Raw genomic sequence first — 26,235 nt, 5'->3', positions numbered from 1 at the left:
GAACAAGGGCTGGGAAAATACCCCGAGTGTATACCCTCACCCCACCCAATCTCCTAAGTATCACTGAGCTAAATGGAGCGTATCCTACTTCCAGCAGTCTCCAATTGGAGCCCAAGCACTGGAAATACGGGTCTCCCAAAATGGACTTTCTAACACTGTATCATGTGCAGAATGAGAGGGGTAGCTACATTAGTAGGAGCAAAAACCATCCATTGTGAATAAATGGACCACATACCACACAGAGCAGCAGTCAGGGGGAAGAAAAGCTTTACTGGGAGAAAATACAACAAATTCCAGAGTGCATGGTTTTTAGCCCACCCTATCACCCCACCAGCAATAGGAACACAGACCACTCAATCACACATTCCCTACCTCAGGGAATAAGTACAGCAGCCAACATCTGGTCTGAGAGCTGCTGGGAAAAGGGGCAGGAGGAAGAAGTGTCTGGGAATACCATTCTCTCACTCTTTTCCCCTCCTTCCTGGCCTGATTTAGTAGAATCTGACTGTCCCAGGATACAGAATTCTTGATTGGATCTTGTGGAAACTGGGGGCAAAAAAATAGCAGCAAAAGCACTTAAAGGCAAGAATTCAGCTGGAACTTTCAGACTCAGTGACCAGTGATAAGACAAGTGCCCAAGCTCCAGCCACTGTAATCAGTCCTTAGATTAATGACTTGTTCCTCAATCCTAAAATATCAAGAGGTGGACAAGGTTTAAGTCAAACCCAGGAAGTCTTTCCCTTCACTCTTCTATGAAGAAGGGAACTGGCATCAAGTTGGATGGCTTAAAGATCAAGCAGCTAAAGGTAAGAGAGACAGAGAGAGAGTGTGTGTACGTGTATGTGTGTGGTGTGTGTGTACGTGTCTTCTGTCACACAAAGTACCACAATAGTCTGCAGTGGTGGCACCACCCTAAAGTATTTTAAGTTTTAAAGACAGGCCAGCCTCTGGTTAGAAGAGCCATCCTTGGAACCCCCTACAAGACTTAAGGAGAGGTAGGAGATCTGAGGCAAAGAGCTGAGAGGAATTTCCTGGTTTTCCCAACCCCCACACCAAAGCAGGGAACGAGGAAGGGTAGAAATGAGGATCTTTCCATTCTCGAACCTCCAAAAACCTAAAGGGTAAGTTCCAATCTCTAGTGACCATACATAGAGGTAAACTGACCCCAGGTGTCACCTCCACACCATTACTCTTGTTCACTCTTAAGTCCCTTTATTGCATTCATAGAGAATATATAGGTATTTAAACTTTGACAATAATTTTACCTTGATACATCCAAGTTTGACTTGCTTTTTAATATATTTATAGATATAAAATTAGGCCTCTAACAGTGATAGGGACAGGGAGATTGCTGCCACCAAACAATGTTTTTTAAAAAAATAACAGAAGAGGTAACATCCTTCCTATTCTTCCTTCACGTCTGCCCCTCTCCCACCTCTCCCCAACCTCCCTCACCTGACGTATTAGGGGGTGATGGGATGAAGAGAAGAGAGTGAAGGATATGTAATCAAGTGCAAAACACTGTGATAAGTACAAAGAATGAATAAGGTGGATAGGAAAGTGAAGAGTGTGGGATGGTTAGGGGCTTTAAGGACTTCCCAGGAAAATAGGATTCTGGGATGGGGTTGCTGAGGGGGGGAAAAACCAACTGTCATATACTTTTAAAAAACAAAGGAAGAAAAGGTCAAAAACCTAAACCAAAGAGAGAGTGGCACTCTTGCCCTCCACTCTGGCCCCTTGGTACTGAATAGCCAGTTGTTCTACCCACCCCCCCTGCCCAACAAACAAGGGAGCTTAAAGAAAAAGAAACCCCATTCCCTATCCCAAACCAGTTAACAAAATAGGCTTCCCTCTCCTCTCAAAAAGAGGCTTTGGGGAGAGGCCATTTCTACTGAGTCCTATGCACCTCTCCATGGAGCCCCATTCCAGGGGTCAACTCCCATTCCTAGGTACTCTGTTGGTTCACTCCTCTGGTTTGTCCTTCTCCTGGGATGTCTTTCTTTTATCTAAAGCAAAAAGTCCAAAGTGCGTTTCTGCTGAATGTAGGACCTGGGACAGGAAAGGGTTGCCCAGGCAGGATCAGATTGGCAGCCCCAGCCTGCCCCACCTAGGTATGAGGCCTCAAGATGGCATGCACTGCACCCGGTCAGGGCCCTCCTCCTCGTCCGATGTGTCTGAGGAGCTGGGAGACTCATCAGAGTCCGCGTCTGTGGCCCCAACCCCAGGTTCTCGCCAGCGCTGTGGATGGGAAAGGCTTGTTAGTAACTTCCCTGGATGGAACAAGGACAAGCCTGTTAGGTCTTAGCTAGAATATAGATGCTTTAGGCCAGAGATCAGCAGAATTTTTCTTAAAGGGCCAGATAGTAAATATTTTAGACTTGTGGTCTATATGGTCTTTATTGCAACTATTCAACTCATTGTAGCGTGAAGGCAGCCACAGACAATACACAGAATGGGTGTGGCTGCAAGCCAATGAAACTTTATTTACAAAAACCAGCAGCAGGCCAACTGCCAGTCTGCCAACCCCTGAACTAGGCCTCTTTTGGCATAAGAGGAAAAATAGAAGGGTCACACCGAGACTTGTTATTTCTTCTCAATTCCCTCCTCCACCCTCCAGCCTTTGCCTTTATGAAGATAGGATTACACATGGATGGCAATGGACAAGAGTAGATACCACCCTTTTCTGCTGATGTCTCTTCCAAGGCTGTATCAGGGATCTGATGGGGATAGAGGACAATGGATAGGAAATCCAACCAAGATCACCTGATTCCTCCTTAAAGTCACTACTCTGGAACTTTTTAGCCCTCTTAAGAGGGTCACTCCCTTGGGAACTCATTTCCAACCCCAGCTTACCCGGTGATGGCGTCTCTGTCTCAAGTGATGCATAAGGAACCACAGCATGTGACTATCAAACAGGTCAGGGTGGTGCAAGCTATCTTCATCCCGCTCCCGCTTGTTCTTCTTAATCACCTGGAACCCAAAAAGGTTGGGAAGAGGGGGCAGCAATGAAGAGGAACCCGGGACCTGATCAAGAAGGCTGATCTTCCACCCCAATAAAAGCTAACCGTTAAGTTGAAGTGGAGCTACATTAGATTAGGAAACGATGCCCTAGGTTCAGCTGCTGCAAAGGTAGCAGGCTTTAATACAGAATAATTCTTAAAGATGCTCCTTATCCCCATCCTATTACAAATTAGTGCTCCTTCACAGCTGCCCCCTGGAGCAGGACTATTCCCACAGAGGAAATTACAGGAATGTTGGGGAGGGTGTTAGAGCAGTGCCTTTAAAGAACTGGGCAGCAAGTTATTCCTCCCTATGACAATTAAGAATCAACAGTATGTGGATAAGCAGAAAGAAAATAACTTCTGCAGTCAGCCACTTACATCTTTTAACCCTGTCAGCTCAGTGGAAGCTTCAGCTGTGGGTGCCCAGATCTTCACATCATGGTCTAGGCCACTGGTTGCCAGCACAGGCAGGTGAGGGTGGGGCTCAAGACAGTTTACCTGGTCAGGAAGAAAGGAAAACAGACTCAGTAGTGTGTGGGAGTAGGGTTTAAAAACCACTACTCACCTTGAGCCAAATAATTGCCCTTGATCAGGGCTGATGCAGCTGCTGGGGAAGGGAGGCCCACCCATCCTGAGCCTAAGCCAAAGGGCACTGGGGGTAGAGAAACCAGACACAGACTGGGTATAAGACCAGGCACATCAATCATTTCCTATGTTTAGGTCAGGGGTGGCTTCATCCCCAGATACGGCCGTAGGGATGGGTGAGTGGACTGCCCAAGCTTACTGCTGGCTTCATAAGACAATGAAATCCAGATGACCTCATTCACTCCAGATTCCAAAGCTCCAACTTGCCCAAGGCTGGAAAAAACCATCTCAGTGGCTTTCACCAAATGGCAAATAAATTTTAAAAAATGAAGCAAGCAGCAGCTGCCAATGAACCCCCAGAGAAGAGTCGGAGAACAACTACATTCATTTGGCACTATTTACTAGAACTGGAGGAAGGCACAGGCTGAGAAGAGGAGGCTGAGTTGCAGGGAGTGGTGGGAGTGATGGAGGCTCATGTCTGCTTGAGAGAACCTTGCACATCCCAGGGGGAGCATCCTACTACCTGCCCTGAGCACAACAGGCTCAGCTATAAAGCAGCACATTAACATAAAGCAGCTTCTTGGGGCTCCCATAGCCTCAATCTCAGCCATCCTCTGGGTAAATTCACTGAACAAGGCAAAAGAAATAAACTACAGCAGGAAGGCCTTCTAGCTTAGGCAGTTTCCTTCTGTCCGAAAGGCACCCATGCCCCCTGCTGTCTGACTTGGAAACATGAGCTTCCCTAAGGGAAGGGCAGGGAAGTTCCTACCCCATCCAGAAGAGTTAGTTCCAGATCTAGCTGCTAAAGCATTTTGAGTCTTTTAGTGAAAGGAGGAACACATAGGAAAGGCACCCTGCCTTGCAGCTGGCCATATAGTCCAAGAAAATAACTTCTTTTAGTTCTCTCTGGACCAACCACCTCCCCTGCCTCACCTGCACAGGCAGCTGAGGGTAAGTCAAGGGCAGACATGGAAAACAGAGCTGACCTACAGACTTCCCACTTACTTTGACTCCATCTTACAAATAAACAAATGCTCAGAAAAGACTGAAGCTAAGACTGAGCTTATGAATAAAACAGCAACCTCGTTCTTTATCTCCTCCCATTCCACATATCAGCCTATTGTGAAGTTTATCTTTGGGCTGTTTTAGGCAGTGCAGTTCAATGCCTGGAATAATATCTATCTCTAGTAATGGACAACTTACACATACAAACCTGAACTTTTTCATCTGTCTCCTAATAAGCCCTTGTTACAGACCTGTACTCTTTGAGCTAGCTCTGCTTGAATAAGTCAGCAAAATAAAAAAGCGCAGGGGAACAATTCCTTGGAACTTAAGACTAAGTAAAAAGCCAGTGGCAAGAGGAACAAGAGAATAACATACAGTACCTGAATTGGAGCCTGCGGGGGGAGCCGACAGAGAACTTCTGGGCCAGAGTACCTGGTCACTTCACCAGACCTGTCTGAATGCCAGGACTTATCCTGTCAATAATGCCTGAGCAGAGAAAAGAGCTCTGGCCTTAGATGACTGGGCTGGGGGAATGTAGAGAATGGGATCAAGCATCAAAGTGCTCTTGGGAGACTAAGGGGCTGTCCTCTGATACCACCCCCCATTCTTGTCCCTGTGAAGCTGAATGGGAACAAAGAAATGATCCTCAAATCAGAGTCAGGAGATCTGGGCAAGTTAGAAAATAACTTCTAAGATCTTTGGTTCTAACATTCTACGTTACAATTACATTCTACTCTACATTTACAATTTGCATGATATAGAACTGCTGAGTCTACTACATTGAAACTAGTGCCTGGTGACCCCCACTGCTGGAAAATTAGGACCAAAAACAGAACAGAGGGAGCCAAGTAAAAGACCACATCGATCATTCAGCTTACACAGAGACAAGAATATGTAAGGAAATTTGCTTCAGGGGTAGCCTCTATATCTCTTATTCTACTTATTTACTCTTAGGACCACTAAAACTTAGGCCTAGGGCCCACCCATCCCAAGTAAATGCCTTCCTCACCTGGGCAAATGGGTTAATCATCAAACCCTGGCATTGGCTGAGCTAAAAGCAAACTGGCCTGCAGAATGCTTTTGGAGAATGGACAAATGCTGGCCTGGCAGAGGGCATTCAGCCCTGCATCTCTCTGGAACAGAATGCAAGGCAATAGCTTATGTCAAGAAAAAATTCACTGGCCCCTTCTGACTTCCTTTCTCTAAATGCCTATTGCATAATTCCCATTAAGACTCAAGTGTTTTGGGTTTGTTCACTGCAGATGACACAGGGGGACCTATGGAAGAGTAGGAAATGAAGCAGGGAAGAGTGAGACACATCTTGAACTTCTAGATTCCTCTCCAATTGTATTCAAACCGTAAAAACCCTAGATCTATGCAGGTCCCAGGTCCCCAAAATTTAGAGGAAACCAGAAGAAAATTTGAAATACCCTCACACCAGGGCAAGAAAAACATAAGGAATGGGATCCTGATTGCAAGGAACCATTCTAAATTCTAAAACCACTCTCTGAAAAAAACTTCATCAAGAGATGGCTAGGCTCTTTAAAGTTCCCCACAGCTAAGAAGGAATAAAAAGGAAGAGAGACTAAGCTGTCTCAGTCATTCCTTAGAGGTCTTGGGTAACCAGACTATTCTAGGCAATCAGTATAATTTAGTCTTTCAAACTGTCTTTCCATCTCCTGTGGTCCAAAAACCTTGTAACAGAAAGCGATTGAACTCTTTCCTAATTCTAGGTCTCAAAAATGAAAAAAAAAAAAAAAAAAAAAAAAGATAAGGTTAACCAGATACATCTTAAGAGCTGATGGCTCTTCATTCCCTAACTCGATTCTCACTCTTCCTTTTTGACCTAACTCCACAGAGGTCTGCAGAACTCAAAGGACAGGCAGACTATGATATGATCATGGGTTATACAGCAAGCAGACTGCTCAGCTACTAGAAAAAAATTACATTTGCTTTCTCCTTACATATACACATTTATATGTGTTTGTTACCTGTTTGAATGTAAGCATGACACTTCACCCCTAAATACTTCAACATGTATATCTTAAGTACAAGAATATTCTCCTACATAAGTAATCAAATCAAATAAATTTAATATTGAATACCATGTTATCTAATGTATAAACCATATTCTAATTTTCCCAACTGTCCAAAAAATGCTCTTTATAGTTTTTATCTGCTGATCTAAGATCCAGCCAAGATCACTACTTAGTTTAGTTTAAAGGGAAGAGACATAGAGAAATCTTTAGCCTTGTGTAGGAGGGTGTGCCCTGAACACTAACACTTTTTCATTTGGAAAAGGTGCATGCCTAGAGATAAGTTACATCACTCAGGACAGGACAGAGGTTCTTCCCTAAGATCCCTTTCTTGTCTCAATAAACTGTGCTTTACAGGGACAGAAGATAGGAACAGGAAGAAAATACTCCATCAAAAACTCAGCACCCCCAGGCTAACTAGCCTTTTATGGCTGGTTGGACCTCTAAAACATGGTATTATGTAGTCACAGAATTCAGTGTCCCTGCTAAAACCTACCTTAATGACTGGAGAGATTAGGGAGCCAGCCAGCTCAGCATACCATACTCACCACGCCTCCCTTGTCCCCCTCCATGAACTGAATAATCTGGCAGGATGATTTCTCCCAGAGGAAGATGTGCCCACAGTCACTACCGCTCACCACAAACTCACTCTTAGGGCCATAGAAATTGACGCCTTTTACTGAAACGATAAATGAGGGAACAAACCACATGAGGGTTGGCATCAGGCCTATATATATTCATCTCAAAGGGAATTTAATTATTCACAAACTCTAAATCAGCTGAGGGCCAAAGAATTATTTTCATTTTCTCAAAACACATCAAGAGATTATGCATGTTTAACAGATAGTTATAAGAATCACAACAGTCCCAGAGATGATTTATATTCTCCCAAAGAGCTCGCTCCTTAGGGCAGAGGAATCTGCAATCCTTTACCAGCAGCCTCAGTCTCTAAGTTTATACCCTAGCAAGCAACCACAGGCCTCTCTAATCCCTTACCTGTCCCATCCTGATTCGTCCCAGCTGTGTCCACTCTTAGGCAGTACTGTCTTATGGCCTAGGATTATCTTTGATATGTGGGCTTCATTGGTACTTTGTCAATATTTTTGGGGTCATCAGTTGATCTGAGACTGATGAAGGCCACAACTGCCTCAAGAAGCAAGTCATCTGTGCTTGCTACCATTAACAGGGTTCCACTCTCCAGAATCAGTAAAAGAAGCCAAGAGTTCCAATGACTATGGTCAGTACAATATTGGCCATGAGACTGGCACCCTTCCTTTATCTGCCTGTGTACTGAGATCCAAGAACAGATTTTTCCCTCCCTTCTTACCAGCTCAGGAAAAAAACTAAAAGGAACTGCTATCTCCAAGACAAAATCATGACAGGTATCTGTTAGGAGTCGTAACAACAGAGTAATGATTCCTCAACTTTTCTGGACATTAGAATCATGTGGGTAGTTTTTAAAAATCTCAGTGCTCAAGTTCCATCCCATCCCCACTAAATCAGAATATAGAGGGTTAAGGCCAAACTTATTTTTAAAAGAACATCAGGATTGGGATTGGTGGCTCATGCCCAGCACTTTGAGAAGTCAAGGCAGGCGGATCACTTGAGCCCAGGAGTTAGAGACCAGCCTGGGCAACACGGTGAAACCCCAACTCCACAAAAAATACAAAAATTAGCCAGGTGTAGAGGCATGCACCTGTAGTCCCAGCTACTCAGGAGGCTGAAGTGGGAAGATCACCTGAGCCTGGGAGGTCGAGGCTGCAGTGAGCCATAATTGCATCACTGCACTCCAGCCTGGACAACAGAGTGAGATCCTGTCTCATCAACACAAAACAAAACAAAACAAAACAAAACACAACACATCAGGTGATTTCAATGTGCTCCAAAGGAACAAAACAGGCCAATCTTGGGCTAGTTACTACCACCATTCCTCTTCTTCTGCCTCATCTAAAAGAATAGTTTACTCCTCCTCCTAGAGGTGTAAGGTCACTCCCTATTTTAAGCAATTCAGGACCACTGACTAAACAGGGCTTTCCCTGACTCCCTAAGACATTTGTGCTTATTTTGAAGTTACCTGAAATCTTAAAAAACAGTCTAGTCTCCTTATGTCCAAACCAATTAGGAGCAACATTATTGGAGTGGCAAGAGATGCTCTTGAGTGCATTCCCCTCTAGCATAGTGGAGAAAACATGAAAACTCCAGCCCAATTCAGGATAATCGCTCAGTGCCCATGGCAACACAAGCAGGTAGTTTCTATTTCTATAACCTGAGCAAGACACTGTGGTTCTCCAAAGCCAACAGACTTGGGCCACAGAAACCTAGGAAGACAGTCTCACCTGTGGCATTATTTCTGTGGCCCTTGTATCTCTTAACATACTGGGCCCCATCACTGTGAGAGGAGTTGAAGAGGTAAATGTCTTCATCATTGTAACTGGCCAGGAGCTCTGCCAAGAACAAGAACATAGCAGTGAAGGCAAAGGCTGAAAAAAGCAGGGACCAGGAGTTGGGGGTTGGGGTGGGGCTTCTTGCCAGTAGTGCCCCCTCCAAATACCCAGGTGTAGCACCCATCTTATTTGGAACACCAGGCAAGTCCGACTGTACAGGGTAGACTAGGAACACACTGCCAACCCAGGGGCAGCAGAATGCTCAAAAAGATCATACCCATTAACTCAGGAATGAGTCAAAGGCATAAGAACCTGCTCAGGCAAGCAACCTGGGCTTCAGGACAGGCCCTGCCAAATATCATCTGCAGCATTCTGCAAATGGTACCTGGCATTTCCAAGGGTCATCTGCTGTATCCTCCCGCTATGTGCTCACCATCAGCAGTTACTCCCCAGCTGCTCTACTTGGAGCTATAGCACAGTGGTGAGCACTGGAGGGCACATGCCTCACTGGCTCAGCAGCTCCCTAGACAGAGGGGGCATGCCAGCCTAGGAGCTGGGCCCTGCTCACGTACCTGTGCCGTCGTGGCTGTACACAAGACAGGTGATGTTTGCTTTGGACTCACTGTTCACCTGCAATAAGGAGCAGATACTGACTGATGCCCCACCCCCCCATTTGTTATACCATCTTCAGGAAACAGCTTTTCCTTCAAACTCCCCTATATCTTCTCCCAGAGATTTGAGAAAGACAGACAGAGACAAGAGTACAACTGATGAAACATGACCACCTCAGGGGGTAGCATCTTGGGGCTTTCTCTTGGTTGCCATCTGTGTGCTAGCCATTTTATGTACACTGTCTCATTAGGCCTCACCATCAAGGTGCAAGGCAGTTATTTTTATTTCTATTTTGTCAATTAAAAAAACTGAGCCTATCAGAAGTGAAGTGACTGCCAAGATCACAAGGCTGGTAAGTGGTAAAGCCAGGAATCAAATCCAGATGACTGACTTGAAAGTCCAAGCTCTTCCCACCATACCAACAAGTTCAGATGCAGCCTTGGGGTTGAGTCAGGGAAGCCTGGAGCAACTGGCCCTTCATGAATCTTACCAGGTGATGAGGACAGAACTTCTTGAGTACTCCATTGTTCTCATTCTCATCAATTTTCCTCTGGTCATAAATCCTATAGTTGGAAAGCAATGAAAATGTAAAAATTTACAAACAAATCCCTTAACAAGCTGCAATTTTATATAGTGGCAGGAAACTGCCAGCTGGATGAAAATAAACATTTTCCAAACCAAGTTCTGGCTTGTGCTCTTCTTAAAGGGCATCCCTTTTCCAATCCATTTCCCAAGTCTTTGTTTTGTTTGTTTGAGACTGGGTCCTGCTCTGTCACCTAGGCTGTAGTGCAGTGGCATGATCCCGGCTCACTGCAACCTCTGCCTTGTGGGTTCAAGCGATTCTCTTGCCTCAGCCTCCTAAGTAGCTGGGACTACGGGTACACGCCACCACTCCCGGCTAATTTTTGTATTTTAGTAGAGACAGAGTTTCATCATGTTGGCCTGGCTGGTCTTGAACTCCTGGCCTCAAGTGATCTGCCTGGCTTGACCTCCCAAAGTGCTGAGATTACAGGGATGGGCCACCACACCTAGCATCAAACCCTAAATCCTTCATCCACGTACTTCCCATTTTAAGTGGCAATCCTCAATTCTGTCAGTTTGAAGTTGTTTATCTCTCTCCTCAAGTGTTATATGACATACTGATAATTTTCACCGAAACAACTAACATTAGTATGGAGCTTTTTATGTGTACATTACCTACAGAAAAGGGTTACTCACGGGCAGAAACCATGCTTAATGTAAGTCAGTGGGTCCGTAATCCCTCCTTGAAACTTTATTTGGCCTGTTCTCCCTCTCATACCCCACAATACTTATTAAAAACTACCACCCATATGCTCAAGACTCCCTCTCCTTTCCACATTCTTATCAAGCACACTACACCTTCACCTTCCTTCCTCTCTCTAATCCAAGCTTTAAACTCAAATATTTAGGATACACATATTATGTGTCAAATATTATGCTAGATGCTAAAATTACAGTGAGGAACAAGACAGATCTACTAGTATCTGTCCTCACCCAGTCTCCTCCAATCTCAGGGTCAATCTTTTGACAAATGCTCTTTATTTCATCCTTCCAGGGACCTTGTTTGATGATTATCTAATTTCTCAACCTCTTCCTCATCACCAGTTGGCCACTTTCTAAAAATCCTTCTACTGACTGTCCTTTCCTACTATTGCTTTTTTTCTCCTTCCCCTTACAGTCACACTGTAAAAGAACGATCAATTCAATATTTCCACTTCCTTATTTCCTATTCACTTCTCAGTCCATCCTAATCTGGTTTTGGTCCTCAACTCACCACTGAGACTTTCTGGCTGAAGTCATCAGTTAATTATATCCATGTGTCAAGTAGGTATAAGTCTAGAGCTCAGAATAAGTGTGTGTCTGCAGACACAGATGTAAGTCATATATCCATGTATAGGTGGTAGTTAAAGCACTGGTAATGGAATTAGATCTCCAGGGGAAAATATAGAGAGGATTTTCCCTTCCTCCTTTAGAATCTCTGGCCTCTTTCAGAATACAATGAAAACTCTAGTCCCTTCTCCCCAGAAAAATGCACATAAGCACACTTTCTAGAGGTTCACATAATACTTGTACCTCAAGTTAAAATTCCCTGGTATAGAGCAAGATGAGAGCTGAAGACTGAGATGCTGAAGAACATCAGCATTTAATGGGTGGAGAAAGGAAGACACACCCATGAACAACACTGAGGAGTGGTTGGACATCAAGGAGAGAAGGTGTTTCAGGGAAGGAGTAATAATGTCAAGAGTAGAGAAAAAGACTTGAAAAGTATCTTGTTGGCTTTGGCAGTTAGGTTACTGATGACTTAAGCCTTGACATCCCCAGCTCACACGATCCTCCCGCCTCAACCTACCAAGTAGCTGGGACTACAGGCACACACCACCATGCCGGGCTAATATTTTTATTTTTTGGTGGAGACAGCATCTGCCCAGTTTGGTCTCAAATTCCTGGCCTCAAAAGATTATCCTGCCTCGGCCTCCCAAAGCGCTGGGATTACAGGTATAAGCCACTACACCCCAACTAAGTGTTTATTAATAACCTACTATATTCTACATATGATGCTAGAACAAGGTTTGGCAAACTTTTTCTTAAAGGACAAGACAGTAAATGTTTTAAGTTGGTCAAGAGGCAAACCATCTAATCTCTATTATAACTATTGAATTCTGCCATGTAGCATGAAAGTGGTCATAAACAACATGTAAATGAAGGCCATGGCTGTGCTCCAATAAAACTTTATTTATAAAAACAAGCAGTACAGTTTGTCAAGCCCTGTGATAGACAGTAAACATAGAAAGATTAATACAAACTTTCCTACTACTTTCTGAACATATGATAGGTCCTTGATAGTTTATATTTTACTTTATTTTTAGTTATTTTTTTTTTGAGACAGGGTCTCACTCTGTCATCCAGGATGGAGCGCAGTGGTGTAATCATAGCTCACTGCAGCCTCAAACTCCTGGGCTCAAGAGATCCTCCCACCTCTGCTTCCCAAGCAGTTGGGACTACAGGAGCATACCACCACACCTGGAGATATTTAATTAATTAAAAAACTAAAATGTTTTAATTTTTTTTTTTTTGTAGAGACACAGTCTTGCTATATTGCCCAAGTTGGTCTTGAACTCCTGACCTCAAACTATCCTCCAGCTTTGGCCTCCCAAAGTACTCTAGTTTTATAGTCATGAGCCACCACACCAAGCCCCTTGACATTTTAAGTCACATAAGGAATAGTTTTAGCATCCTCTCCATACCTTTACCACATCTCTTCCCACATGCCTTCAGGCACCCACTAACTTGTTACCCTAAGTCTTCTGTACCTGCCTTTAATCTAATGTTCTCTCAGTGTTGCTGATTTTGGCTTAATAACTGGGAAGCGAAGAGATGATTTACTGACTGTGCTTCATCAATCAGGGCCTATTCTTAATCCTTTAGCAATAAATTTTCATGTCAGCCAATGACACTGCCAAATTTACCACTAAAGAATTCATCTGATATATCCTCTTTTTCTTTACTCCTATAAATTCTTAAAACTAAGCTAAGCAGGAATTAGCTTAGCTTAGCAGGTATAGTAGCGACTCATACCTATACCTCTTCTACTTGCCTCCTTTTTTTTTTTTTGACCACAGGCCAAAAAGCATGTCTCCCCAGAGCTTCCCTTAAATACTTTTTAATAACCCTAAACTAAAATTCAGTATTTATGATGCAAAAGCCTTGAGGATGAGTAAGCTATTTCTCTGTATTCCCTTGAAGTAATTTCTTTAGGCTAGGAGTGAAAGTTAGTGATGTTATGATATAAAACATTCAGCAAAAATGTTTTCAAATTTATACCAGAAGATGAGCTGTTCGGGTTCTTTCAAAGAAAGAGTAAGAAAGGAGAAACCTCAAAACATTCAGTTGGCTGCACAGGAGAGGTGCCAGAGAAGTTGAGTGTAACCTAATGTCAGAGAAGAGCTGGAGTGCTGAAAGGGCTACCTGCTCAAGTAGGATCAGTGTGCCTCAAAATCTTCATGTAGCCAGGCATGGTGGTTCACAACTATAATCCCAGCACTTTGAGAGAACAAGGCGGGTGGATCACTTGAAAACAGAAGTTCGAGACCAGCCTGGCCAACATGGCGAAACTGTATCTTTACTAAAAATACAAAAACAGCCAGGCATGGTGGCACATGCCTGTAATCCTAGCTACTTGGGAGGCTGAGGCATGAGAATCACTTGAACCCGGGAGGCAGAGGTTGCAGTGAGCCGAGATCAAGCCACTACACTCCAGCCTGGGCAAAAAAGTGAGACTCTGTCTCAAAAAACCCAAAAATCTTCACATAACTTCTGCCAAGTAAATGGCCAATAGAGGATACTGAGGCTGATAAGAGACAGAAGATTTGAGTATTTCTCCTTGTGTTGAAATGTTAAAACTCTTAAGTCCTACTCTAACCCTGGGAAAGTATCAGCTTTGGGTTAAGACAATATGAACTACAGTTCTCAATACAGCAAATTCCTACATTCCCCTCCAAACACCTTGGTCCTAGTGGTGGAATTCGTTAGAGACACAGACTTTTCAAGTAACCTGGAGCTCTAAGTAGGAACTCCCAACTCGAAATTTCAGTGAATGCTCAACTTGGAGGAGGTAGCAACTGAAAATGTGTAAAAGTGCAACCCTTTTTGATCAACAGCTTCTTATCTAAAAAAAAAAAAAATCAGCCGGGCACAGTGGCTCACGTCTCCAATCCCAGCACTTTGGGAGGCCGAGGCGGGTGGATCACCTGAAGTCAGGAGTTCGAGACCAGCCTGGCTAACATAGTGAAACCCCGTTTCTACTAAAAATACAAAAAATTAGCCAGGCGTGGTGGCACGCCTGTAATCCTGGCTACTTGGGAGGCTGAGGCAAGAGAATTGCTTGAACCCGGGAAGTAGAGGTTGCAGTGAGCCGAGATTGTGTCATTGCACTCCAGCTTGGGTAACAAGAGCGAAACTCTGTCTAAAAAAAAAAAGAAAAAAAAAAATCTATGGCTACACATTTGAGGACTGTTGGTAACTAGAGGAAATGAGTTTTGAAGACATGGGAATAGGGGAAGAACAGAGAAACAAGGTTTTGTCCAGGATTCCTGAACAAGGCAAAGTCATCTCTCATGTATTTTCTAAAAATGTACCCTATTCCCCATGATTCTTACTGATAAAATGAATCTGGAAATACAGCTATAAAATGTGCTCTCATTTCAAAAGGAAGATGACGCTTTTCACTTACCATTAGGAAAGCAAAAAGTCACTCATTTTTCTAGTGATCTTGTCCCTCTCTCTCCTTTCTAACTGATGAGCCCAAAGAAACATAGTTAAAATAGGCCAACTGGATAGGGATGAATACAGCTTACTACTAAGGGTCAGAGGAAATTAACTAATACATATGGAGATTGAATCCACAGTGTCTGTTTTCCTTAGGTCATGTATCAAGAGCCAGTGTTAACAAAAGGTGTTCACGGTAACAAAGATATCACTATGGATAAAAAAAAAGTGGTAGCTCAGGACAGTGAGAGCCAAAAAACCCTCAGTTCACACTAAGTGCTCCCAAGTCTAACTATTTCTGAATTGAAAACCAGTATTTAAAATTTCTAGGCCGGGTGTGGTGGCTCACGTCTGTAATCCCTTTGGGAGGCCAAGGTGGGTGGATCACAAGGTAAGGCGTTCAAGACCAGCCTGGCCGAGATGGCAAAACCCCGTTTCTACCAAAAACTACAAAAATTAGCCAGGCGCGGTGAGAGGTGCCTGTAATCCCAGCTACTCGGGAGGCTGAGACAGGAGAATCACTTGAACCCGGGCGGCAGAAGTTGCAGTGAGCTGAGATCACATCACTGCACTCCAGCCTGGGTGACAGAGTGAGACTCCATCTCAAAAAAAAAGGATAAATAAAGTAAAATAAAATTTCTAGTGCATGTTTACTTATATATGAAAAAGGTAGAAGATTATTTACTAATACAGCAGCTGCTGGTAAACCTAAATTCACAGCTTAGCTGCCATGTGAGGACCTTGGTAAATTCATCTAACTTCTTCTCTTTTCTTTTTTGAGAGAGACTCTTGCTCTGTCATTGAGGCTGGAGTGCAGTGGCACAATCTTGGCTCATTGCAACCTCTGACTCCTGAGCTCAAGTGATCCCCCTGCCTCAGCCTCCTGAGTAGCTGGGACTACAGGCATGCACCACCACGCCTGGCTAATTTTTGTATTTCTTTTTAGAGACAGAGTTTCACCATGTTGGGCAGGCTGGTCCCAAACTCCTGACCTTAGATGATCCACCTGCCTCGCCTCCCAAAGTGCTGAGATTACAGGTGTGAGCCACTGCACCTGACCATCATCTAACTTCAAAATTTGATAATCTCTAAAATATGTAAAGTCACCCCTCAGAGACTGTTACATTAGAGAACAGAACATCTCCAAAGGCATGTAAGATTTTTGGAAAATGGTAAAAAATCCAAGATAATAGTTAATGGATTCCTAGAAAATTCATAACTCTCCATAAAGGAGCACCGGGTAATCAGTCTTATAAACTGTCAAAGACACAAAAGAGCCACAAACTCACCTTACAAACTGATCTCGTCCACCCACTGCAAACTGGTGGGTATTGGCAGGATTCACAAAGATCGTATACAGTCCCACTTTCTTCTCTTTCTCTTTTGTCACCACCAGTTTCCTTTAAGAGTAGAAAAGCACAGAAAATTATATACTCCAAAAGATCCAGATGGCCATGGTAAAGGAGAGCCAAGAGAGTAACATGGCTAATAAGTAACCAAAGAGATTCTCATTTGGAAAGAAAGAAGTGTTGTGTTTTGTCTGTTTGTTTTGTACGTAACAACAGGAAAAAAGCACACACATGTATTAAATGGGACTTCGGGGATTGGGGAAAAAAAACCTGCAGTGCAGTCACTTTCTAGTGTTCCTTAAGAAGTATAAACTAAAGGTATATGAATGTACCGCTCCTCAGGAAGCCTCAGTTTAGCTGGAGTCCAACACAATAACAACCAGTTATTAATCAGACAATACTACAGATACTTTCCTACCCTTTATTGATAAATACATCTTATCTTCCCAATCACCTGGGAACAAAGGCAGAAGTGGAAGAATCACAGAAACAGTAGGCTAAAAAAGACCTTAAGGTCAGAGACTCGCTCTCAGATTCCATTAAAATGTAACTTAAGGCCAGGTATGGTGGCTCACGCCTGTAATCCCAACACTTTGGGAGGCCGAGAAGGGTGGGTCACATGAGGCCAGGAGTTTGAGACCAGCCTGGCCAACATGGTAAGACCCCACCTCTACTGAAAATACAAAAATTAGCCAGGCGTGGTGGCGCGCGCCAGGAATCCCAGCTACTCAGGAGGCTGAGGGAAGAGAATCACTTGAGCCTGGGAGGTGGAGGTTGCAGTGAGCAGAGATCATGCCACTGTACTCCAGCGTGCGCAACAGAGCAAGACTGTCTCAAAAAAAAAAAAAAAAAAAAAAAGTCACTTAAAACCCAACTTAAGCCAAGCACTGGCTCATGCCTATAATCCCAGCACTTTGGGAGGAACCCTCGAGGCTAGGAGCTCAAGACCACCCTGGGCAACATAGCAAGACCCCATCTCTATAAAAAAAATTATAAAAAGCCGGGTGTGGTGGCTCACCCCTGTAACCCCAGCACTTTGGGAAGCCGAGGCGGGTGGATCACAAGGTCAGGGGTTCAAGACCAGCGTGGACAACATGGTGAAACTCCGCCTCTACCAAAAATACAAAAATTAGCCGTGCATGGTGGCATGCACCTGTAATCCCAGCTACTCGGGAGGGTGAGGCAGAAGAACTGCTTTAATCCGGGAGGCAGAGGTTGCAGTGGACCAAGATCATGCCACTGCACTCCAGCCTCAGTGGCAGAGGGAGACACTGTCTCAAAAAAAAAAAAAAATTGTTATAAAAAATTAGCCAGTGGGGTGGCATGCACCTATAGTCCCAGCTACTCAGGAGGCTGAGGTGTGAGGATTCCTTGAGCCCAGAAGGTTGAGGCTGCAGTGAGCCGTGGTCTTCCCACTGTACTTCAGCTTAGGTGACACAGTGAGACCCTGTCTCAAAAAGCAAAAAAAAAAAAAAAACCCAGCTTAAAACATGCACACTGAAAACATACATTTTTCACTGAAGAAATCCAGAAGAATCTGTCTAAAACAGCCAAAATTTGTTCCAGGTTAAGGGTGGCATGATGAATATTCTTCTCAGATCTAAGCATTCGATTAGTCAAACATGACATAATGAAGATTGGTAAATTTACAGGAAAGGAAAGACTTCAAGAAACTATAGGAAGAGGCTTGGCTTTAGCTTTTGTTTTTAAGTCGAAGGTTTTAATTATTTCTGATGCTATGGAAACAAAAAGAAATATAACCATGACAACAAGTTTCTTTGTAAAGAAATGATTTTAGCATATTTTCTGCATAGCCAAAGTCACTTCAGCCTAGAACTGTTCTAGGTAAAGTGGAAAGATTTTACTTAATATCTCTGCACCTTTTCATTAAATGAATACAGAGGACCAGGTGCACTGGCTCACGCCTATAATCCCAGCACTTTGGAAGGCTGAGGTGGGCGGATCGTTTGAGCCCAGGAGTTCAAGACCAGCCTAGGCAACAAAGTGAGCTCCCATCTCTATTTATTTTAAAATTAAAAAAAAAAAAAAAGAGAGAGAGGGCACTGAAAATGAATGTCATTAGGGGGAACCTCCATCCCCTAATGGTATTCCTCACACACCTCAAAAACACAAGGCAGGAAACATGTAAAAAGAATAACAGCTTCAGGGACAAAACTAGCTAAGAGACTGCTCTAATATGAGCTTTAGACAGGGAAAGAAAGTAGGAGCTGATGCTGCTCCTTCCCACAGGACCATCTCATTTTCTCAGCAATTTGAAATTTCAGAAGGACAAGGTCAAACAAACACAAAACTTATCATGTGGAAGCAAAATGAAGAAACTAAGGAATAGATTATGAAGTACTGGCTCCACAGTTATGTAATCCTGACGAAGAGCTCAATCTTTCTATGCCTCAACTTAATCCCATAAAACAAACATTTCTCCCTCCTGATGGGTAAATGTAGAGTACCCTGAGCTCTGCAGGTGACATGCAGAGCTGCTATAAAAATGATAATCATGGCAATAGGAAGAAAAAATGTTCACATTAGAAGAAACATGAAACAAATTCACCAAATTTTGCCTTAAAATTAATGAATAAGTATTTCCCAGCAAAAAGGGAAAAATAATTACAGGTAAGACCAAAGGATTTCTTTGAAGAATACCTCAAACTGGCTTGCACTGGCTAAAGGAATATTACATCCACAATTTCAAATCAAACTCTTTTCCTAAGATGTTAGTCAATTGTATTAGCTTTCAGAGACTTGGCTATCATCATATATATGCAAAAGAAAATCTCCCTTATGCCAACTTCATACAAAAATGCCTCTGACAAGATCATGCCACTGCACTCCAGCCTGAGTGACAGAGTGAGACTCCACCTAAAAAAAAAAAAGCCTCTAACATAAGCAGATGTTCAGCTTTTTACCCCATTCCAGCCTACAACAATAACCCTTATAACAAAAACTTTAAAGACTCACTGTCTTTATTGTTCACATCTAGATTTGGGTCTCCTTCTACTCTTCCTTTTCTCCTTGTTCCCCTCTTTAGATTCTATCCTATCATTGCTTATGTTCAGATTCATGGTTAACTCGCAGCCAGACTTTCTGCCTATATAATTTCATTACAAATTCAATAATCTGCCAAAGTCATTTGCTCTACTCATTACTTGAACCAGATTCAATTCCTGGTGGCAAAAGTGTATATGGAGAGAAAGTTTCCTTCTGAACCTGATCCACAGGATAAGATCTCATTCTGTTTCACAACTCTTTAACACAGCAGATTAAATAAACTTATTATCATTTTTTGCTTTTTTGCCCTTCCCTATGAAAAACTTGCTAATCTTCCATTACCATTACAGAATCGTGGAACTTTAGAACTGGAAATAACAAACATTGTGTAGTTCAAAAGATTAAATGATTTCCTCAAAGTTAGATAACTACAAAGCTAGTACTAGAAGACAGAACACTTGTCATTTAGGCTTGTTTCCTTTCCAGTATAAATCTCCCAACCTTTGTCCTCTTGAAGGTTACATAAACAAGCCACATATTTTTTCCCCAAGCCTAAAACATTTCCATCTTTTCAGTAGTCGTAGAAATTCTTCTACTATCCCAACAGCTTTTTCTGGACTTATCTCCCCAAAAATAAAAGGCTACTAATAATCAGTCTTCACATTATATTCCCCAAATTAATTTATATTTTACTTATGTCCTATGTAAATCATTGCCATCCCTTACTCAATACTGGTACTGACCTATAAGATGTTACAATAATCTATTTTTTTTTTTTTTTTTTGAGACAGTCTCGCTCTGTCACCCAGGCTAGAGTGCAGTGGCATGATCTCAGCTCACTGCAACCTCCACCTCCTGGGCTCAAGGGATTCTCCTGTCTCAGCTTCCTGAGTAGCTGGGATTACAGGCATGTGCCACCACACACGGCTAATTTTTGTATTTTCAGTAGAGACGAGGTTTTGCCATGTTGGCCAGGCTGGTCTCGAACTCCTGACCTCAAGCGATCCACCCAGCTCAGCCTCCCAAAGTGCTGGGGTTACACATATGAGCCACTGCACCCAACAAAGATTTGCTGTAATAATTTTTAAGACAGACAAGACAATAAACAATAAACAATCTAGATATCTATCAATAAGTCATAACTAGTAGTGCCTGAGTTGAGATTTGACCTAGGTCTGCCTGGATCCAAACAAGATGCTGTGTTTTTTCTATGATATCACCCAGTTAAAAAGGAACAAAATTTACCTATAAGTCTCAGATTCACATACAAATGAACTGTGATAAAACAGAATTCAACTACAGCTATTAATATTTTTGTCCAAAATTTATCATATTTGTATGTTTCTATAACTAAATTTAAAATTTATTAAAATTTAAAATTTATTAAAATTTAAAATTTATTTCAATTTAAATTTTAAAATTTACAGGACCTATCTCTAAATGAGTTTGTGGATAATGTGCTTTCTGTGGGTAAAATGATTGATATCCAAGTGAATAAAGAGCAAAAGATCATCAAATTATTAAAGGCCACATATAATAAGTAAACTGTTTGAGAAATGAAGGTAGACTGAATAGAATTTCACTGCTGAGAAAGAGAGGAAGTAAGGAATTCCCCTTACACTACCTCTTAACCATAGGCACAAAGGTACTATTCTGATGAATCAGAGTTAGGCATTACCAAGACATAATGGAATATGTTCGAGGCTAAGAGATACAGTTCTATAATGATACTACTGCTACACTTACGAAGCTGGGCGGTCTTGTCTCAGGTCAATGGTGAAAACAACTGCATCTTCACCTGCAGATAAGAATGTACAGGGAGAGTCTGGTTCCAGAGCCAACTGAAGAAGAAAAAGGAAAAACATGAGGTTTCTAAATATTAGAATTAGAGGTCATCTAGTTCATTCCTGTAACTTTAGGAAGGGCTGCACTTAAAATGTACCAAAAAGAGAAATGTCTACCTTTTTGTCATAAAATCCCAGGAAAGGAGATAATTTAAGTCCACTTACTCTTATTCTATGTGAATTATTTATAGCTTTGTTTATTCTATACAAGTCAAAGGACAGGTGATTTGCTATTTCAACTAAGTCCCCAAGAGATATGAACAGAGATAGCAAAGAAAAATATCAGCCATTAGAGTTCATTTCCTTTTTCTCCAGTCAGGGTCTCATTTTGCCACCCACGCTGAAGTGCAGTGGCATGATCATGGCTCGTTAAAGCCTCAACCTTGTGGGTTTAAGTGATCCTCCCACCTCAGCCCCCCAAGTAGCTGGGACTAGAAGCACAAGGCACTATACCTGGCTAATTTTTTCACTTTTTTTTTTCCCCCACAGATGGGGTCTTGCTATATTGCTCAGGCTGGTCTCAAACTCCTGGCCTCAAGCAGTCCTCCCACCTCAGCCTCCCAAAGTATTGGGATTACAGGCATAAGCTACCATATTCAGCAACAGTTCATTCTTGAAAAAAATCAATTCCGTACCCTTAGGTGCAGAGAGAAATGGTGTCCAACTTCATTCCTTACATCTTAGTTCCTTATATCTAAAAATTAGTTATCCAGTGGGTTAAGAGTAGACTTAAGAATCAAAGAAATAGGTAATTTTCACATATCCTAGGCCATCTTGGCTAGAAAAGGATATTCCAGGTCCACCTACATTTTTGCTTAGGGTTTCTAAGAGAGTACCAAACTCTTTCCATGGCACAAAAGAACACCACCATGCCTACCTTAAAACTGGCAGCTCTTTAACTCCTCACTAGCTGCCACCATGATTATTTGGCCTATATTCTCAGCTTTAAATAGGGCTTCCAGAAACAGTGCTATTTGTGAACTCAGAGTTTAAGCAGGTAAGCTGAAGCTCTCACACATGAGGAATCAACCACTAGCACCTTGAAACTGTCAAAATACCCTAAAAAATCAGAATAAATGTAAAAGGTTTAAAGGGCACAGGAGACCTCAAAGATCTCCAAACCAGCTATGGCTTAGCTTAGGGGCCAAGTACTGTAAGTGCATGATCCAGGGATCTTTCAAATACTTGCCTTCCTAGGAGTTTAGGGTGGCTGCTTTTGCTCCTTTAACTACAAATCTTAGGACTGAAAGAGGTGAGGCATGTGACCACAACAAACGTGACACAATGGGCAGAGATAAGGGAGAACCTTGGCTGAGAACCACAGAGGATTTGGATTGCACAAACTTGGGAGCAAGGTCTTACTTACCTTGTGGGACGCTCCTTTGTGCTGGGCCACACGTTTTGTATTCTTGCAACACTGTGTAGCAGACAGTTCTGCTACCCGAACCTGCCCATCACGGGCACACATGGCCAGAGTGGAATCACCACTGTTAGGAAGAAACTTGGCCTGGGGTGTTAAGAATGAAAACAAGGACACACAAAAGAAATGAGAGAGGTAAACTTGAGAATGAAAAATACGATGATGACCTCAACTTACCCCCTTTTCTTACATGACAGCTGGAAACTTAGCTTTCCTACTCTTGTACAGCTGGCTAAGCCCAATTTCTTCTAGGAGTTAAAGGAAAGGGAGAGAAAAAACGTCCTTTGATGTAAGAGAGCATTTCAGTTGGCTCTGGAAGACTGAACTGGCACATAAGAGCTCAGGTGAACTAGGACTGTACCTAGCAGGGGAGAAAAGGAATAGAGGAGGAAAATCTACCTTGATTCAGAAAGCAAATATAAATTTGCCACAAAGAAAAAGGAAAATAGGGGGAATGTCAGGGACGAAAGAAGAACACCCTTAGGATAAATGGCTGGTACCAATATAGTAGATGGGGCCAAGGAGTAAAATCTTTACAGAATAATAACAGTATAAGCTAATATTTATCAAATGTTTATTAAGTACCAGCCACAGTTCTAACTGCTTAGCTTCTATTGTTATTCAATCCTCATAACTCTATGTGTTATTAGTCCCATTTTACAGATAAACTGAAGACAAAGGTAAAATAACTTGCCCAACGTCACTGAGCTAGTAAGCAGAAGGGCTAGGATTTGAATTCAGGCAGTTTGGCTCAAGAGCCTGTGCTTATACTACACTGCCTCCTACCAGCACACATTTAGTAAGCTGCATGCACCCTATCTATAAGGCTTCCAACAGTCCATAATGCTCAAGGAATCTAAGGTTGCCAAGAGTCTTTCAGTGTATTCAGGTTATTATGGGAGCCGAAGTAGGGACATGTTACGATACCTAATTCCTAGAATAACTCACTATCAGCTCCCACTCCATGCTGCAGTTCAGATTTCTCTAACTCATGCCTGATTCTCTCAGTTGCTATTATGCTCCCTTGCCTCACCTGGAACACATTACTTTTGTGGCCACTCTCAAAGTCCAGTACTGGCTGCCGCCGCACCCAATCCCACACCACCACCTTCAGGTCATCGCTGCCACTGGCCAGCCAGGTGCCGCGCTGGTTAAAGTGCAGGGTATTGACACAACCAGTATGGCCCTCAAGCCCATGCTGTAGGCGGAAACGCTGCACAAAGACTCTTGCCCCACAGGCCTCATAGACAAAGCGGGCACTTGAACCCAGCTCCCGCTCCCGAAGGGCAGGGAGGGCTTGCCAGCGAGGTCGGGGTAGAGCTGATGTTTCTGAGGACACCCAGTCCTCTAGGGCCCGCTCATCATCTGATGAGTCCTGGTCACAGTTAGCCCGCTTGCGCTGTACACGGCGCCGAGGCTGCTCTTCTTCCTCCTCTTCTTCCTCCTCTTCCTCTTCCTCTGAGCGGTCATGGACTCGATTTTCATCATTAATGGAGTAATGACCAGTGTCCTCCATGCTGTCAGAGTCCTTATCTTCACCTGAGCTCTCTGTGTCTGTGCCTCGACTTTCTGTGCTGGTGCGGTTGGGGCCACCATCATCCCCAGTCAAACTCAAACTCAGGTCTGAGGCCTCCACTTCAATGCCTGAGGATGTCTCCCTCCCCTCTTCAGCTCCAGACATCTCTTCTGGACTGCTAGACAGGCTTCCTGCATGTTAGTGAGGAATGGGTAGATGAGAGGGAAAAATAAGAAAACAGGATAGTGATCAGAAGGACTTCCCACCTTAGTCTAAGAAATCATCACATCAAAAGACCAAAAATGGAACTTTGGTCAAAGTGTTTTCATTACAAATGATTACAGAGAGTACCCTCTGAGGGGAAATCTTGTAAAGGACAAGAAACTGGAAAGATTAAGATGAAATCCAAACACATAAAGTACTTCAACAAAGCAAAGAATCTAAGGACAATCTAAGATTACATTAAGTTCTCAAGAGGCAAAACATTGGCGTATTGTATAAAAGTGTGCCTGATACATCTACCATTGGCTCTGTTATATTGGATGGGCACTTATTAAATTATAGCAAATAATTAAACAGAATATAAAAAGAAGAGCCAACTCCAGCCAAGAGATAGCATAGCCATCTTTTTAGTGAAAGACGGAAACTAGTTGATAAAAATCACTGACTTATGGATGTGGAGTCGCACCATTTTCTACTTTAAGCAAGTATTGGGCGGGGTGCAGTGGCTCACAGCTGCAATCCATCCTAGCACTCTGGGAGGCCAAGGCGCGTGAATCACAAGATCAGGAGATTGAGACCATCCTGGCTAACAGGGTGAAACCCCGTCTCTACAAAAAATACAAAAAATTAGCCAGGTGCCTGTAGTCCCAGCTACTTGGGAGGCTGAGGCAGGAGAACGGCGTGAACCCGACAGGCGGAGCTTGTAGTGAGCCAAGGTCGCGCCACTGCACTCCAGCCTGGGTGACAAAGACTCTGTCTCAAAAAAAAAAAAAAAAAGAAAGTACCACTATACCTCCTGTCACCTAAATCCTAAGTTTCTTCCCCTAAGTTTCTAAAATTCACTAAGAAAGGAAGCTGAAGGGGTAAGTGGGAATTGTGATCATTTGAGTGGGTTCTTGCTCACCTTTTGCTAGTAAATATATTTTTGACTTACTTCCATTAGCTTGAATTTTTTAATATAATTTTTAGTCACATATTTTTAGTCTCTCTATTGAGACAAAATTTTATTAGGAAGCATATATGAAATTGAGAAAAAGCTGGGCAACTATAGTGGTGCCTAAAAAGAAAGTTCAGTATATTCTAGGTCTGCTATGCTGGTAGTTAAATAACAAGGTCACTTTCATCGATCTTATCTCCTATAACTACATATTGCATTCTCTCATCTCACACCAGCCAAGTCAATTCCAATGAGCACTTGAGGAATGTTCTAGAGCCAATACAACCACAACTTCCAACCTAAGTCAAGGTGTGAAGAAAAAAAGGGGAGAATAAAGATTTTAAATGCTGCTCATGGGCCTCCTTTCCTCAGATGGCTATAAATTTTATCCTGCCAGAAGTAAAAGCTGTCAGGAAAGGCAGACCATCCAGTATGAGCTATTCAACTCCAATACCACACTGATGTTTAACGTTAACTCCAGTATGAGAGAGCTATTCAACTCCAATACCACACTGATGTTTAACGTTAACTCTAGTATGAGAGAGCTATTCAACTCCAATACCATACTGATGTTTAAGGATTCAAAGGTGGAGCACCTTACTGCCTAGCCATGTGGATTAGAGCAGTAATTTGTGAAGATCTCTGAAGCAATGGAAATCCTTTTCAATGTACTCTTAGGCAAAACCCAATACTGAAAAAAGATCAACAATACAAGTGCTTTGATTCAAGCAGTAACAGAAGGCCAGGAGACATAAACAGTTCTTGCAGGTTGGGTGCAGCGGCTCACGCCTGTAATCCCAATGCTTTGGGAGGCCAAGGTGGGTGGATCACCTGAGGTCAGGAGTTTGAGATCAGCCTGGCTAACATGGTGAAACCTCCATTTCTACTAAAAATGCAAAAAATTAGCCGGGCGCGGTGGCATGCGCCTGTAATCCCAGCTACTTAGGAGGCTGAGGCAGGAGAATCGCTTGAACCTGGGAGGCGGAGGTTGCAGTAAACTGAGATTGCACCATTGCACTCCAGCTTGGGTA

General features: G+C 42.9%; 1 protein-coding gene across 3 annotated transcripts in view; it reads right to left on the bottom strand.

Moving 5' to 3' along the window:
• Nucleotides 1-252: 252 nt before the first annotated feature.
• DCAF8 (DDB1 and CUL4 associated factor 8) overlaps nt 253-26,235 on the bottom strand; it is a 47,934-nt gene continuing 21,951 nt past the window's right edge. For 2 of the 3 annotated variants that reach the window (XM_011970385.1, XM_011970387.1), the window contains 11 exons: nt 23,563-24,236; nt 22,476-22,616; nt 21,012-21,106; nt 16,200-16,310; nt 10,115-10,187; nt 9,585-9,642; nt 8,965-9,072; nt 7,177-7,307; nt 3,381-3,500; nt 2,854-2,970; nt 254-2,238 (listed from right to left, as the gene is read on the bottom strand). In XM_011970385.1, coding sequence (XP_011825775.1) covers nt 2,122-2,238; nt 2,854-2,970; nt 3,381-3,500; nt 7,177-7,307; nt 8,965-9,072; nt 9,585-9,642; nt 10,115-10,187; nt 16,200-16,310; nt 21,012-21,106; nt 22,476-22,616; nt 23,563-24,236 — 1,745 coding nt within the window. In that variant the 3' untranslated portion in view covers nt 254-2,121. Of the gene's footprint in view, nt 2,239-2,853; nt 2,971-3,380; nt 3,501-7,176; nt 7,308-8,964; nt 9,073-9,584; nt 9,643-10,114; nt 10,188-16,199; nt 16,311-21,011; nt 21,107-22,475; nt 22,617-23,562; nt 24,237-26,235 lie in introns of all 3 variants that reach the window. The other variant, XM_011970386.1, reaches the window with a different exon arrangement.

The sequence above is a fragment of the Mandrillus leucophaeus genome, unplaced genomic scaffold, assembly GCF_000951045.1.
Source record: "Mandrillus leucophaeus isolate KB7577 unplaced genomic scaffold, Mleu.le_1.0 Scaffold947, whole genome shotgun sequence".
Classification (NCBI taxonomy): Eukaryota; Metazoa; Chordata; class Mammalia; order Primates; family Cercopithecidae; genus Mandrillus; species Mandrillus leucophaeus.
The sequence above is the reverse complement of the archived record's forward strand: the minus strand, read 5'-3'. Positions and strand labels throughout refer to the sequence as shown.